Genomic DNA, 16,206 nt, shown 5'->3' with positions numbered 1-16,206 from the left:
TCAGTTAATCACTGTCAAGGAATTTTCTTGGTAATTGCCCAATGCATGTGGGACAGGGAGACTGCATGTGTCCGGTAGTGAATTATTGGATGCTTTAAAAAACCACACACCACCGTCATCGACAAAAAGGGACGGGGGTAATCACTCTCTTTACATCCTGCTCTTGTTGAAAAGGGTCCCCGAGTAAATGACTGCATTCACTATGTAAGATGCTCAATGTTGTTGAGAAAGAAGAGAACTGGATCAAAAATACACAGAAAGAGGAAACCTTGGATGAATTCAGACACTCCAAAGAAACTCATTATTTACACTGACATCTATATAAAATACCAAGTAAAAAGGATAAAGAATGGCCGTTCGATCAATTCTCTCTTCTTTTATTGCATTGAGTGTCCCCCGATTGAAGTAGATACATCAAAAAAAACCATGTTATTGCAACATTGGCACTAATCCCAGTATTGTATCCCCAAGAATCCCCTTTCTCCTATTCTACTAAGACTTGGAACCATTTCCCAGTCTAAATGAATGAGCCTTCATAATAGAAAGAGAAGGCATGTCTCAGAGTCACAAATGTCACCGCGATCCTTCCTTTTTCATCTACACGTATATATTGCCCTAGTGATGTAGCCTCAATATACACACTCTGCGACCCCTATAACTTGTATGATGGCAAAACCAGCTTCTCAAGCTTTCATTAGATAATATAAATCGAACGTGCCACCAACCCACCAATGGGAGATGTTTCTTCAAAGGAATCCTCTCGATTCTCATCTACCTAATAACTAGAGAGGTGTTCATCCGGCATAAGCAATCTGGTAAAGGGTTCACATAGAATGCCTCTTCTGAACGGAATCTATCCATGCCCCTTGTCCCTGAAATAGGGCCTTTTCTCTTCCTGGGAGACCCTTGCCTGTTCAACCAACACAAAGAAACAAAAACCAACTTTAGTAATAATAGAGCACTGTAACTCATGTCATGAAATCTGAACTTAAGAAAATTATTTCAAAGTCGTACACCATTTCTCTTGTGGAATCTAACTTAGATATGATGCATGCAACTAACAATCATTGTACATGTCAATATCCCCCCCCCCCCCCCCCCCCCCCCCTACGCCACCTCACCGTATGTACTTCCTACTGCTGGTGTGGCCTAGTCGTTTAAGGTTGCACCCGTTTGGCGGGGAGTTGAAGTGATGGAAGTATTCTCCTTTTAGTGCCAAAGGGGTTTTGTCCAACCTTTTTTACCTATGGACTAGAATTTAGGTTAGGCCGGAGTACCCTGAAAGTAAACAGAATAAGAAAAGAGAAGTGAAGGCTACTGGCAATCGACATAAGACCCAACTTCTTGTCCCATTCCCCATTTCTAACAACTAAGGTAGTGTAAGAGGAAAGATGGTGAAGAAATAATACACAGAAAAAAAAAAAAATGCCAGCATACAGGTGTCAAATTTGAGGCTTATATTTATAACACCACATACCATTTCGGAATATCCAAAAATATGAGAACCGCATGGGAATGATTATTATGTGGTGTGCTTATAGAGCTATAAGTTCTTGTGTGTATATTTAAATAAGTACTATATATGAAATGATTTAAAAATAAACCAATCTTCTTAGGGAATGGCGGCAGTCTGGATATCCAAACCAAAAGAACCACAGTTACATTATTTTTTACCATTCACAATTACAATAAACAATTCGCATAACATTGTACTTAACAGTTGTGGCTGAAGAGATGATCACATTCACATACCGTCTTTTATGGATTTCAATTATTCGATTTGACAAATTTCTGCCTTCTTTCATTATTCCCAGCTCAACTTTGTCAAAAAGATGAACAAGGGCTTTCCTGATGGATGAAGAAAAGAAAAGGAGACATTTTTAAACATGTTGGGGTAATGATTTGTTCATGAAAATCTGTATGTGCTCTAAATAATAAAATCTTACCTGTCAGGAGAGATAGTTTTCCTGTGTCCCAGAAAACGACGATGACCTTCAACAGCCCTTGCCATGTTTCCCGAGTAAGATGGAATAAATATGTCGCTCTCAACTGATACAATATAGTCCAGTGCAGCCATTTGAGTTGAATGATTAATGAAAGGTTCAAGCTCCTCAACCGATGCCAATTTCTCCTGCAAAATTAACAGAGTATAAATCAAATATAGAACAATAAACAAACAACATTTTATTTTCAAAAGCTAGTAGCACATGCACCCTCCCCTTAATACACACAGGAAAATAAATAAATAAACATAAACCTTTCGTATCTACTATGCGCACAAGCACATCTTTGTGAGAGAGAGAGAAAGAAAATCAGTAAGCAAGCATTTACCTTGAACTTTTATCATCATTTCGTAACTACTATAATTTCACAACAGTTACATTTAAGATGTTACAAGGCTGTTTATGTGCCATTACAGCACAGTAATGATGGTTTCGGTAAGTAAAATCTATGAACCTCATTTCTGACACTTTTTTCCTACTCTTTATCATAAATTCAGCTGCTAAACCCAATGCAACAGAAAGACTAGATATCCTCACCAAACACTATAATACACAGGACCTAATCTTATTTCTTGAATCAAATGGTTGGGACATTATAGTTGATTGGTAAGTTTCAAACCTTTTTTTAACCTTTTTATATTTTCACTTGAATTCATATGCTGTTTGATGTTAGATTTTAAAAAATTGTTGGTAGATCTTGTCCCAGATTTCACAATCAATAGCTGAGAGAGGAGGTGGAGATCAACATTGCAATCGAGTTGGAGGAGGTCAAAAGGAAAAACATGGTGGTGGAAGCCGTTAATGAAGGGCTCTATGATGTTCAGTTTTGAAAATTGAGAGGGAAATGACAAATTTCATGGACGAAAAGTAAATGAGATATAGTCCTGTTATGTAAATATAGTTGATCAGGAACTGTGAGGGAGTTTTGAAAAGTGACTGTTACTTTTATACCCCAAGGTATTATGTTCTTCTATTCAATAATCAGTAGAAAATATGTATATAAGAAAAATCCACAATTATATAGAACCAGATTCTGTAATTTTCTCTTATTACAGAAATATATACTATTTCTATATTTGAATCGTATGAAAATATAGGAAGGCATCTTCACTTATTTAAACTCCTTTTATTTTTATATACAATTCATTTCATACAATAACAACCAAGCCTTTTCCCAATTACTTGGGGTCGGCTACATCAGTCCTATGTTTCCATCTCGCTCAATTTAAGGCCATAGCCTCGGTCAAGTACAATTCATTTCCTAAATGCCTAAATCTAACTATCACAAGTTTGAAATTCTTTTTTCTTGTTTAGGTGCATTTTTATCCTAAATGCAGTGAAAAGTAAAAGGTATTTAGATTCTCACCACCAAGCATTAACTTGAGTGGTATCTCCTCCATCTCCCCGAAGAGGAGGTTGAGGATTCAAGATTCAAGTACCAATTGAAAAAGTGCAGTAGTGAGGCATCAGTACAGAGTTGCGTCAGCTGTGGATATAGACTAGGCTAAGGGACGAACTTAATCTCTTCTATTCTCTTCCCTTACAACTTACACTTCTGCTGAGTCTAACGAGGCTCAGATGCGGAGCCTTACACTCTGGACCAAGACTGCGCAAAGGTAGAAAACCATAGGAACTTTGCTGACTTTATCATAAACCTTGATTTCGCTACGCTCAATAAAAACCCGGAATAGCAGAAATCAGTTCTTGTTCCGCTTCCAAAGTAACTCGTCTTTGCCCAAGTGTGAACTGCAAACGACTCTCCAGTGGTTCCATTCCTTCTTACTATACTTCTGGGTCAACCCAACCTGAATTGGAAGAAGAGGGTCAGCCAAACAGCGAGCAGGTCCACTTTGTACATTTGCTGAGCAGACCACTCAGGCATTTTAGAAAAGGGAAGGGAACTTATCACCGAATGAGGCAATAGGAATGAAGGAGGAAGGAAGCTACCGCTTCTAGAATGCAACAAATTCATCACTCTAATGAGACGAGTGGCTGAGTTGGGCTATTTCAGAGGTTTAAGGGTGGGGAGGGATCTCTCTAGCCAGATGGAGATATCTCGTTTACTTTTTGCAGATGACACTAATGTGTTCTGTGATGCCAAGGTGAGTCAATTGAAGTAACTAGGGCAATCTCGAGGCTGAAGATTAATCTTGAAAAGAGCAAGAATGTGCTTGTGGGGGCGGTGGAGGAGATTGATTTTCTGGCCAACATTTTGTGTTCCAGGGTGGGGACCTTCCTGTGGGCCTATCGATGGGAGTCCCCAGGCGAGGAGAGCTTCGTCATGGGATCCAGTTGTGCAATGATTCAAGAGGCGGAAGGCTGGGTGGAAGTCTCCCTACTTATTTTATGTCCCTTTCCAATCCCGGCTTCTGTGGCGAGGAGGATAGGGAGATTGCATATTATCTTTTTGTGCGGCGACATGGGAGACGAGTTCAAATACCATCTTGTGGGGTGGGACCGTGGGAGCAAATATGTAGACCCATTCAGGCGGATGGGTTGGGAGTGAGGAGATTGGACTTGTTTAACAAAGCATTGTTGGGCAAGTGGCTGTGGAGGTTTGGGGTAGAGAGGCACAGGTTATGGAGGAGGGTAAACTGCCATAGATATGGTGAGGATAGAGGAGGTTGGTGCTCTTTGCAATTGAGGTCCCTGACGGTTGGATTGTGGAAGAGCATCCAGAAGGGTTCGGATGAATTCTCCAAACAAATTCACTACAGGGTGAGGGATGGGCGCCTTGTCAGATTTTGCGATGACCCATGTTGATGAGAGAGACCACTTGTGAGATTCTTTTCGAGATGGTTGGGATTGCAATTGATAGGCAAGCGATGGTCACTCATTGCTATCATCTTGATGGTGAGAGACTGTCCTAGGACGTGCAGTTTGAGAGATTTTTGTATATCTTGATGGCGAGAGACTGTCCTAGTATGTTCAGTTTGAGAGATTTTTGTATGATTAGGAAGTGGAGGAGAGAGTTGAGTTTTTAGCTGTGCTTTATAGTCAGACTGTATCTGGAGGGGGGACGAATGAGTGGGCTCTAGGTGGGTATGAGTCACAGGAGGTTTGAGGTCTGCTCATTTTACCGTCGGCTGATGGATTCTCAAGGGATGTCCTTTCTGTGGAAAGGAATTTGGTGTTCGCAAGCCCACCTGAAGGTGGCCTTTTATGCTTGGACAGCGGCTTTGGGGAGGATCTTGACCATTTACAATTTGATAAGGAGACGGCAGATTATTGTCAATTGGTGTGTATGAGCAAGCAGGCTGAGGATTCGGCGGACCATCTACTTCTTCATTGTTCCAGAGCTAGGGATGGCTGGGATATGCTTTGTACCATTTTTGGGATCTAGTGGGCCATGCTTGAAATGCGTTGGGCCTGATCGACTCTTGGGGTGGCTGCCATGTGCGTCCCCAAGTCAAATATTTGCAGAGAGCAACAACTCTTTGCTTATGGTGGACTCTTTTGAAATGAGTGGAACAGGAGATCCTTTGATGGGTGTAGTCTCCTTGGGGAGTGGTTAAATACTTTGTTTTTAGTTCTCTAGTCTTGTGGTTACAGAGTTCTCATTGTAAATCTATGGAGATTCTTTTGTCTTTTGTGGATAGCTTGAGGCTATAGTTTTGAGCAGTAGTCACTACAAGAAAAGGAGGCTTTTGGGACGGATTATTTGGGACGGTTTAAAAATTGTCTCAAATGAGTCTGGTTTTTGGGACCATAACATATCTACTGTCCCAAATGAGGAAAAAAAATGACCGGGAATATTTTTGGTGGGAAAATGAGGCTCTTGGGACAGATTATTTGGGACGGCTTAAAAATTGTCTCAAATGATCCTGGTTTTTGGGACAACATATCTACTGTCCCAAATGAGCTAAAAAATAACCGGGAATATTTTTGGTGGGAAATTTGGCTGCATTGTATACTTGGGAAAATTTGACGCTTGATTTTCCTCCCTCCCTAATTCCGAATTTCCACGCGCAAAATATTAAAAAATTTCCATACTACACCGTTTTGGGTATTGTAAAGTTGTAAACCCACTTTCTCTCTCTTCTCATTCTCATCTCTCTCACTATACAACTTGACCTAACAACATATATCATCTATCTACTCTCTGTACAACCAACGCCGCACCAGTTGCAACTATCTCACGCCGGCCAGTTCGGCTTCTCATTCTCATCTCTCTCACTTACATACTCTCTCTGTACAGCCGACGGCGCCGCAGCAGTTGCAGCTGCTTCATGCCGGTTCAGCTTGCCACACTCTTCTCGGCGTGAAGCGATACACATACAAAAAACCAGAGCTAAGAAGGAATTCATTTGTAGAAGCATAGTGAGGAGGATCGATTGAATTTGGAAGGTCTGCTTTTCTGCTGCTTCTAATCTCTCTCGCGTCAATCGGAGCTCACTCTCTCTCTCTCGATCGGTGATTGAAATCGTCAACTATCCATAAGTTTTCGCAATCAATCTTACGGTTATTGTGTGCGTAATTTCTTCAATGGCCTCCACACTTATGATAAATTTCCCCCAATTTTCAGAGGCATGTATATATATATTAGGTATGTGATTTAGCAACTAGTTTATTTTTAATTTTTTTATCTTTTTCAATTTTTATGCAAACAATAGCAATTGAATCCATATACGTAGGTGGGCTATGTTTAACATCCCGAAACTGAAATTTGAAATCAACATGTTGAAATATTAATGACCTCAAATGAAGAAAAGACAAAAAATTGGAATCCATGTTGAGAAATTGAAAAACTGATTTACATTGGAATTGAGTTTACAGTATCTCCCACAAAATTAAATGGGACACTAATCAAAATATGCAATATAGTTATGCTTTGTGTTATAATGAAATTTGTGACTTGCGATTTCATTTCTTCACTGAAGATGTTTTCAGGGATAAGAGAAAATTCCCTAGCTTTCAGCTATATATATATACTTCATAAGTACTCCATGATACTCAATTAATAGAAATTTGCTAATTAAGAAGATGTTTTCATGCAACAATAGAAGCAGACAGACATTTTATTTTTTATTAGCAAAATTGAAGAATGTCACGTGTCGGAGAACGTGGTTCTGGTAGTGACGTTTCTTCCAGTAGGCATGGTGAAAAAGTTAGTCGTGATGTTAGGTGGTTTTGGTACTCCAAAGGGGACCATACGCAATAAATCCTCTTGGATTGAATGCTAATTATGGAACTTTGTTGAGGAATTAGTTAACAACAACTTTAAATTAAGGCTAAGCAAATCCCTCTTTTCATTTTATCTGTTTTGATCTCCAAATGTTGGTGAAGAGAATGGAGAACTAGAGGAGACAATAATTTTAAGTTGCTTCACACAAATAATTGAAGACAATTAATGACTGTTCTAGAAAGTTAAAAAGCCCCAGTTCTGTTCCTGGCTCTCTTTTAATTTTCACACTAAAACCACTCCTCTCTGCAATTTATCTATCTGTGTTTGGTTTTATGTTTCATTTCACCGTATGGCTTGGTTTTCTATCTGTGTTGGGGCTGTAGAAATGGAAATTGATGAAACATTATTAGTATGATGTGTTGGTGGATGAGTGGTGAAAATTTAAGTAAAGTGCTTTGTTAATAATTGTAGTATGATGTGTTTGGAGATGGCTGATAATTGTTCATTTAATTTACTAAATTTATTTTGCAAAATGCAGGACAAAATGGTGGCCCAATTATTAGATCCATCTGTTTATGTGGATGCTAGTAGTTCAGTCCTGGTGGATGAGCAGATTTTGGAGAACCGTCCTGGAACAAGAAAGGGTACATATTTTCGTGGCTTCGGTTATGGAAAGAAGACTCCAAAATCCTCAAGTCGTAAGAGGAAGACAAATGCAGAGTGGGAGGCAGAGTTGGAGGCTGAAAGGACGAAGTCTAATAGAGCGGAACAAAAATATGATGAATTGATGGAATCCGTAAATGAATTGAAGGCAACTGTGAAAGGCATCTTGGAGAATCAAAGAGTGTCTTCTCCTCAATTCACATGTTCACACCATTCGGCGGATATCGTCCTGCACTTGGCAGCTCACAGCAGCAGCAGCCTCCTTATGGACCTTTTGGCAGCCTATTAAATAATCCGCAACCACCAATGTTTGACCCGTTTGGTTCGTACACATCACCAACAAATGATGAATGATTCCAACTATGTTATTGATATTTACATATTATGCTATTAGGTACTGATACGACCATAATTGATATCACTTTGTTTTTTAATTAATGGTTATTAAATTTAACTTTTTTGTATTAATTTTTACTTTACATTTACCTTCTTTATAGTTTTAATGAATGAGCAATGGATATATAAGATATAACAGATAGGCAAAAAGAAATTTGGACTACTGAAATACTAGCCGGGAATACCACCATTAAAAAAATAATAATAAAATGGAATTAGGGACACAAATAATTCTGTCCCAAATACTTAATTGGGACAGAAAAACAACAGTCTCAAATACTTAATTGGGACAGAAAAACAACCGTCCCAAATATTTAATTGGTACAAAAAAACGTCAGTTCCAAATACTTAATTGGGACGGAGGCGAATCTTTCGTCCCAAATAAGTATTTGGGACGGATTTTTATTCTGTCCCAATTAGTCCGTCCCTAAAACCCTTTTGGGACGCAACTAATTGAGACGGTGACATTAACCGTCCCTAAAAGGTAATAGGGACAATTTTTAGTAATTTTAGGAATGATTTTTTTTGTCCCTAATAACTAAAATTCTTGTAGTGAGTGGGCCGTGTCCCCCTTTTGGAACTCTTATATGCCTTGTTGTTTATCAAAAAAAAAACTAAAATTCAAATTTATTGGATTTTGGAATTTAAACATGTCTAAAGGGTATATTTTGAAGAGTTGCATGACATAAAAAAATAAAAAATTAACAATTCTAGTAAGTGCGCCCATTAAGTTATGTCAATCACATAGTATCTGACTCACTACGACAGTCACCAGTACAACTCTATTACCATTATTTAAATTGTTGCCAAAAAAAGATTTAATCCAAAATAGGACTGTTCATTGTGCCTAAATTTCATCTAGTAAAACCATATTGAACTCATTATTAATCTTTCTGATCATCTAAGTTGTGTAATATGAGAATAATCAATGGGAAAAGGTTAAAAGGATAGAAAATTTGATTAATTTACAAACTTAAATTATTACCTAGGTTGGTTCCTCCCATGCAGGATATTAGGATGGGTAGACTGAACACAGACTACACTAACAGTACTATATTGTACAAATTGACTGTTCTCATACTTGAACCCACTTTCTAATGCTTAGCAGCTTGAACCTTTACCATTATTGCATTACACCAATCAATGGCCCCTTAATATTCAAATCCAGTTGCATCTGTAATTTGTAATACTTAGTGGATACTTGGTAATTTCTTAGACACTACTACATCATGATCTTTAGCTACCTGCCTGACTTAAGATCTGACAGGTTATTCCTGAAATTGAATGGATATCAGATTTAGATTTTCTAAACAAACTAGTTCTAATTCAAGAATATAAAATAGATCAAATTCGTAGTTCAAACCTAACTCTGATGACTGGTATATGTAATAATATTTAGAATTGAATTGTGCTTAATCCTATCGACATCTAACCTATTAACATGCTTGGCATAAAGGCAAAGTACCTACCCTTGGAACAAAGCTAAAACGAATATGCGATGGCCCATTCTATAAAAGAGGCATAAAAACTTCTCAATTGCACTGCTAACCAGTTCATGAAATAGCATTCCAAGTTAGTGCATGGTTCAACTTCCACTGTATCATTAATTTATGAATAAGTCCTGTAATATATGGACCAGTAGAAGATACATGCAATGCACGTGGCATCATTCAATTATCCTAAGTGGCTGTCGTGTGGTTAGGTAGCTAGTTACTAATGTAACTGACTGGAGAGACCCAAGGCATATCTCATTAATTTTTTCACATGAGTCTCTCGTAAATAGAGTTCAGTAAAAGCACCTATTTGCTACCAACTAAACAGAAGTTACTGAAGTTCAACAGATTCTTATTAACCCGCTGCAAAGTTTATTTATTGGTGATCAAAAATTAGAAAAGCTGAAGCATAAAGCAAGGTAGTGACACCATTCCATACCTTGTTCATTAAAATTGGATAGCGGGATCGCAGGTCAGCCATATGAGTATCACCTCCATATATCTCTCCAGCAGCAATGTATACGGGTGTGTTCAATGGAAATCCAAGAGCAGTAAGGAACAGTCCAACCTCCTTCGGAGTTAAGGGACAAAACCCATTGGCTCTCTGTAAGGTGGAATTGATATCCTTTACTTTCCAATACGCAGTGTTTTCTCTACATGTCACAATGAAAATATAAAAAATGAAGTCTGTATTACGCAGCATATAGTTATTACGGTTGTCCTTACACATACAAATATAGGACATAATAATGGTCCTAAGCAACTAAGCCGAAATGAAGTCTTTTACCTGATTGTCCTTAATTCATCAGCTTCATCTGGGGATAAATCATGTGTGCATCCACTAAAGGCAAGCATATCCTTCTCATATCGCAAATGCAAAGCAATGTAGGGACCATTTGTTCTCATGCGATCCACCAGCAACTACAGAATCACAATAATTTGAATGATGACTATATTGCATTGGCCACAACAAAAATAAAGGCATTCTTAAAAGTCATCTGAGCATTTAAAATTTACTTTTCCCATTGCTCTAATTCGGGGTGAAAAACGAAGGGCTTCATAACAAGCACGGCAGCGCAGCTTCTGAATGTCTGGAGGAAGATTATTATTTGCTAGTCGTGAATCCGACTTAGCAGCTCGAATAACCTATAAGAAATTTAATTAGATATTGCACTTGAAATGTCTTAATGACCGACTAAACAGATTCTAAATGGAATACGCCAATTGTATATACCTTATAATCTTCCCACAGGCTTGTTATCTCATCCTGGTAGTAATCTATACCAGACCAACTTCTGAAGTGCTTAACTGCCCTGGTAGCAGTTGACAATTCCTTGGGAATTTTTTTAATGACTTTTACATCATTAGCCAAGGAATTGATAAAATGATCTTGATCAAAAACATCAGAAAAATTGCTGCATGTAGAAATATAAAACTAAGTACAGCATCAAGCATTCAGAACTCGAGAGAGATGCATATCATAGAAATACGAAACAAATGGTACCTAGTGTCTTGCCAAAATGAGCGTTTATCAAGTTCTGGAATTACAAGGGTAGCATTGATAATACGGGCTACAGCTACCATGTCACATATCTGCAAGTCAACAATGAGACAATTCTTTCAGCTCCAGATAATAGCTGTATCAGTAAACTTGTGATGAATGTTAAAACTGTTCAAGGATAAGTTGCCAGCTTCAGTTTTGCTTTAGCTGTTGTGTCATATATTGTAAACCATGCCAATGAACTAAAGATGACATTTAACTTGTTAGAATTGTGTTAAGATATGCTCCAACTATAGATTGGCAGAGGAAAACAAGCAATAATGTTAGATTCTGACGAGTACAAATGCAGGGGAATCAGTTTGGGGAGCATAATTGCACTACCAAAATTAAATATAAACAAAAGCGGGTTAAGGTCTATTTTGACTAATTAGGAAATGGATGCACAAAAAAACATTGACCATAACTTAAAAAGAGGTGACAATTAACGGTCCAGATTGTGCAAATATAGAGTGGCAAGTAAGATAAGTAGTTCTAACGTGTTTAGTATCTTTAGGATTTGGGTCTTAGTTGACAGCTCAGCAGCAATGGAGTCTACAGGCTTTAAACTTTTTCATTGGCCATAAGGCATGAATAACCTCAAAAAATCAAACCAAGCTTCTCAAAAGTGATACGCGTCTGGTAAGTCTGAAATTGAAGACCCCAAACTCCACTGTCTGATAAATTAGCATACTTCATACATATAGAACTCTGTGTAAGTGCATAAAAAAGTCATATGTAAAAGAAGTGCAGCCAAGTGCCAAATACTATCTAAACGTGTTTAGTATCTTTAGGATTTGAGTTTTAATTGACAGCTCAGCAGCAATGGAGTCTACAGGTTTTAAACTTTTTCATTGGCCATAAGGCATGAATTACCTCAAAAAATCAAACCAAACTTCTCTAATTACCTCATAAAATCAAACCAAACTTCTCAAAAGTGATACGTGTCTGGTAAGTCTGAAATTGAAGACCCCAAACTCCACTGTTTGATAAATTAGCATACTTCATACGTATAGAACTCTGTATATGTGCATAAAAAAGTCATATGTAAAAGAAGTGCAGCCAAGTACCAAATACTATCTAGTGATACTCCCACAGGAAATTTCCCACTCAGCTAGTGGAAGGGGAAGGGAGTTAAGGTCATTCTCCACAGAAATTAACAACAAACAATCATAAAGGTTGTAATGTATGTTATAAATATTAAAAAGGAGACCTGCCTCAATTACTTACAGCCCTAGAGTCGAGGAAGTCATTAAGTCGCATGTTAATTTTAATACTTTGAATATGACTGGAAGGCAAATAATTTAACAAATAATTTTTTTTTTTTTTTTTTTTTTTTTTTTTTTTTTTTATAAATAAATAATTTAACAAGTAATAGCAACACATCAGCTAAATCACACAGAAATGACTAATTTCCTCCCTGCCTAATGTCTTAATTTATTAATTACATCAAGAGAACATTTTTTTCTATTTTTGCAATTATTATCCTTTCTGATTTAGCAAGTTACTTTTACAATTTCACAAAACTTCCCACCAAAAAACTATAACAGACCACTTATTTGAAGGTTATGCAGAAATCTTTTCATTAGAAAATTATCCTTCGAATTTATAGTATGAAATTGATTTCAGAAGTGCCTACATAGGCCTTGAAATCGTTCTTCTATTTTAGTTATTTGTCTATAACAAGTTAGGATTGGAGTGGCTATTGTAGGATTTCAAGTTTTACATTTTTTTTTTCCCTCATAATTTGTTAGCATTGCAGCAGATCATGAAAATAGAGTACAAACTTTATAAAAGATGCACAGCTAGAGAGACAGAGAGAGTACAAACCCCAGCTCGCATCTGGTTGAGCCCGCCATTTGTATTAACAAGCAGGTATCCTTGAGACTCTTCAGGAGCTGAATTGAGAATAGTATGAGAAAAATGAATACAAAGACACTTCATATTAGCACAATTGAAGCAAAAGTGCAAAATCAGAACTTCCTTACATGTGTAGGATGAACTTGGCTCAACACAGTGCACATAGTCACGATTTGGCGGAGGCTTCCATAACTTGTCAGTATCCGAAATCCCACTTGCACCAACAAACTGTCAAGTCTAAAGGAGTGAAAACATGAAAGATGCATGACAAATTTGCATTAATATATATATATACATCTCCATCTATGACACTGAGACCACAATACACCTGATTGGATCAATACAGCATTCTTGACATGCACAATGTAGAGGATAAAAAAATACTAATTCCATATTAATGAAAATATGAAAGGGATTATCAATTAAGTAAAAAATAAAATAAAGATGAAAATTAATTGGATACATTGAGAGAAGCACAAAACCTTGCCAGAAGAGGGAGGAGTGAATGCTTGTGTGAAGATTTGCTCCCTACTCAATTTCTGGTATTCAATTTCATGTTGCTGAGAAAGTAAACCAACCCAGATCAGAAGATTGTCTCCTTTTCCCTTTATTTAACATTAATTTTTAAATAAGTGAGAAAATAATCTCATTTATCAATCCCAATCCATTGTTACAGTAAAAAACAAATAACAAGTATAAAATTCCAAAAATTCCCATATCATTGCTGAATGTGGTGATACAACATAAATTAATGTACACACGCAATCTTGAACAAAAACTTCCAAAAAAGAAACATATTCAAGTAACAGAGTTACAGAGTACATTAACTTGGTATTGCTTAATATACCCATTTTTATTTTTATTTTTCAAAAATCATTCCTTAACACAAAGAAATAAATACAAATACATAACACAAAAAAAGATTAAAGAATTAAAATAAAATAAATAAATAATCATCAAGACTTGAAAGGGTTGAAAAGGACCAAGAACTTGAAACCCTAGGATTGAGAAGGCAATAATAATAAAAAGGGAAAGTGTTGAAGAAAAGGAAAAAAAGAAAGAATTGGAGGGGAGAGATCACCGTAGAGAACATGTGAGGGTCATGTAACATGGTGGGGACTCTGGAGGAAGGAAAAATGCGTACGTGGACTGAGAAAAGAGCCACCAGTGCTATTGAACATACGGCGCAGGTTAGCGACTTCCTCAGTAGTCCCAGCGTCCTCCACCTGCAGCGCTTCTGCTGCATCTCTCTCTTTCTCTCTCTAAATCTCTCTCTCTCCTTCCTATCAAAACTAATGTACAAAACCATTACACAAGCGAACACATTTCACACACACAAACAGAGAGATATATAAATGTTGTTTACGTGTGTCTATACACACACAGATATATAGATATATATGTGCGTGTGTGTGTGTGTGTATTTGAGAGTGCTCAAGAAGTCGGCTATTTGTGATTCTTTCTTCTTGTTTGTCTCTGTGTACTTGTGGTTCGGTCAGTTTGCTATGTGGGGCATTTATATTATAGTTGGCAAAGGGCATTAAACGACGATATATATATATATATATATCTATACAGGCAAAAGTAGACGATTTGGAATTTCGGGGGATTTGAGGAATATTAAAAAATGAGATCAACATCATCACTAATAAATAGCTGTTAAATACCTGATTAAGAGGCTTAAGTAGTTGGGCTGTTCTTTGTTTTTCTTAAATTTTAGGATATCTACATTTAACAAAACATTTATTTTCGTCAAATCACATAAAAAAATATACAGGCCAAAAAAAAATTAAAATATATATACCAATAGACAAGGTATTATTTCTTTTTTTCTTTAAGACAAATTCATGTGGGTCTCACAAGGTATTATTTCTTTTTTCTTTTTTCGTCCTCATTAATTTTTTTTTTTTTTTTTTTTTTTTTTTTTTTTTTTGCCATTATAATTTATAATGAAAGAAAGTAATTATGAGAAAAATTAATTAATTACCATAAATAATTAAAGTAATATGTGAGAAGGTGTTGATGATAAATCTTTTTGGTTATGGCCATGGAGCAATGCTATTATACATCTCGAATTTTAATTCGAGATTGTATCTTAAATATGATGATTGTCTTCTATTTTAATACATATTACAAACTATTTTTTTTATATATATTTGTGTTTTCTATTTTAACAAACTAAACAAATTGCAATGAAAAAAAAAAAAAAAAAAGTAAAAACAAACAATTACACTGGGACCCTTTCTCTATCTATAATTTGTTTTTTTTACTAATATTTAGATATATATATGAAAAATATATATTATCTTCTCCACTCTCTCAATTTCAGTGTATTTTTGTTGGTATCTCTTTAGTCTTTAGAAAAAAAGAGATCACCCATTCATCATAAAATAAATTGTACTTCTAGTTTTAATTATTTGAAGATTTAATAGAAAGGATCTCCCAAATGAAAATATATATGTTATTGAGTTCAAATTATTATAATGATAAGCTTTGCCATTTTTTTTCTTTGTTACACTATATTAAAAGTAAAGATCTTTCCTATAGTAAAAAATTACTTTTAAAGAACATAAAGCAGTCAAATACGCTGACAAGTGTAAAAAAAAAAATAATAAAAAAATAAAAAAAAAATAAAAAAAAAAATAAGCAGCCACTAATTTGATATAAAATCACAAATCTAAATTCGTGAACTATAACGTTTTCTCATCCATAAGCATTTAAATCAATAATGATTCAATAGTATTGTAGAATTGCAACATGATCAATACTATATATGGTACATGTATTGCATATTCAATGTAAATGATTTCAAGTTAGGGGCACAGTGCAAGATAGATAGATATATATATATATATATATATATATATATATATATATAATATAAAAGAAGAAGAAGAAAATCATTCAAATATGCACCAAAAAAAAAAAAAAAAATTAAGAAGTAGAAATAGAAAAGGAAAAAAAAAAAAAAAAAGGAAAGAAAAATAAGAGAACTTTGAAAGAAAAAATTAGCGTTTTCTATTAAAGGAATTTAAAGGATTTTGAAGAATAAAAGAGAAATTAAAGAAAAAGTTAAAGAGATCATTTTAAAAACTAAAAAAATTAGGGGAGCAAGTATGAAATTTTCAT

At 35.8% G+C, this 16,206-nt stretch overlaps 1 protein-coding gene across 2 annotated transcripts; it reads right to left on the bottom strand.

The window, feature by feature from the left end:
- Positions 1 to 356: 356 nt before the first annotated feature.
- On the bottom strand, positions 357 to 14,580 carry LOC132278513 (O-fucosyltransferase 7-like). Of its 2 annotated transcripts, XM_059780318.1 has the most exons (12): positions 14,159 to 14,580; positions 13,560 to 13,637; positions 13,206 to 13,305; positions 13,048 to 13,115; positions 11,185 to 11,273; positions 10,915 to 11,095; positions 10,698 to 10,826; positions 10,468 to 10,601; positions 10,120 to 10,333; positions 1,947 to 2,131; positions 1,753 to 1,848; positions 357 to 910 (listed from the first exon to the last, which is right to left on the bottom strand). In XM_059780318.1, the coding sequence occupies exons 1-12, from the start codon at positions 14,384 to 14,386 to the stop codon at positions 772 to 774; spliced, it is 1,641 nt and encodes a 546-aa protein (XP_059636301.1). In that variant the 5' UTR covers positions 14,387 to 14,580; the 3' UTR covers positions 357 to 771. The 2 variants fall into 2 exon arrangements, with proteins under 2 accessions (XP_059636301.1, XP_059636302.1); XM_059780319.1 differs by lacking the exon at positions 14,159 to 14,580 and having other exon boundaries at positions 13,206 to 13,314; positions 13,560 to 13,643.
- Between the last annotated feature and the right edge of the window lie 1,626 nt (positions 14,581 to 16,206).

This window comes from Cornus florida, unplaced genomic scaffold (assembly GCF_030987335.1).
Source record: "Cornus florida cultivar Cherokee Brave unplaced genomic scaffold, ASM3098733v1 CherokeeBrave_3.0.0_Hap2_Chr10, whole genome shotgun sequence".
NCBI classification, from domain to species: Eukaryota; Viridiplantae; Streptophyta; class Magnoliopsida; order Cornales; family Cornaceae; genus Cornus; species Cornus florida.
The sequence above is the reverse complement of the archived record's forward strand: the minus strand, read 5'-3'. Positions and strand labels throughout refer to the sequence as shown.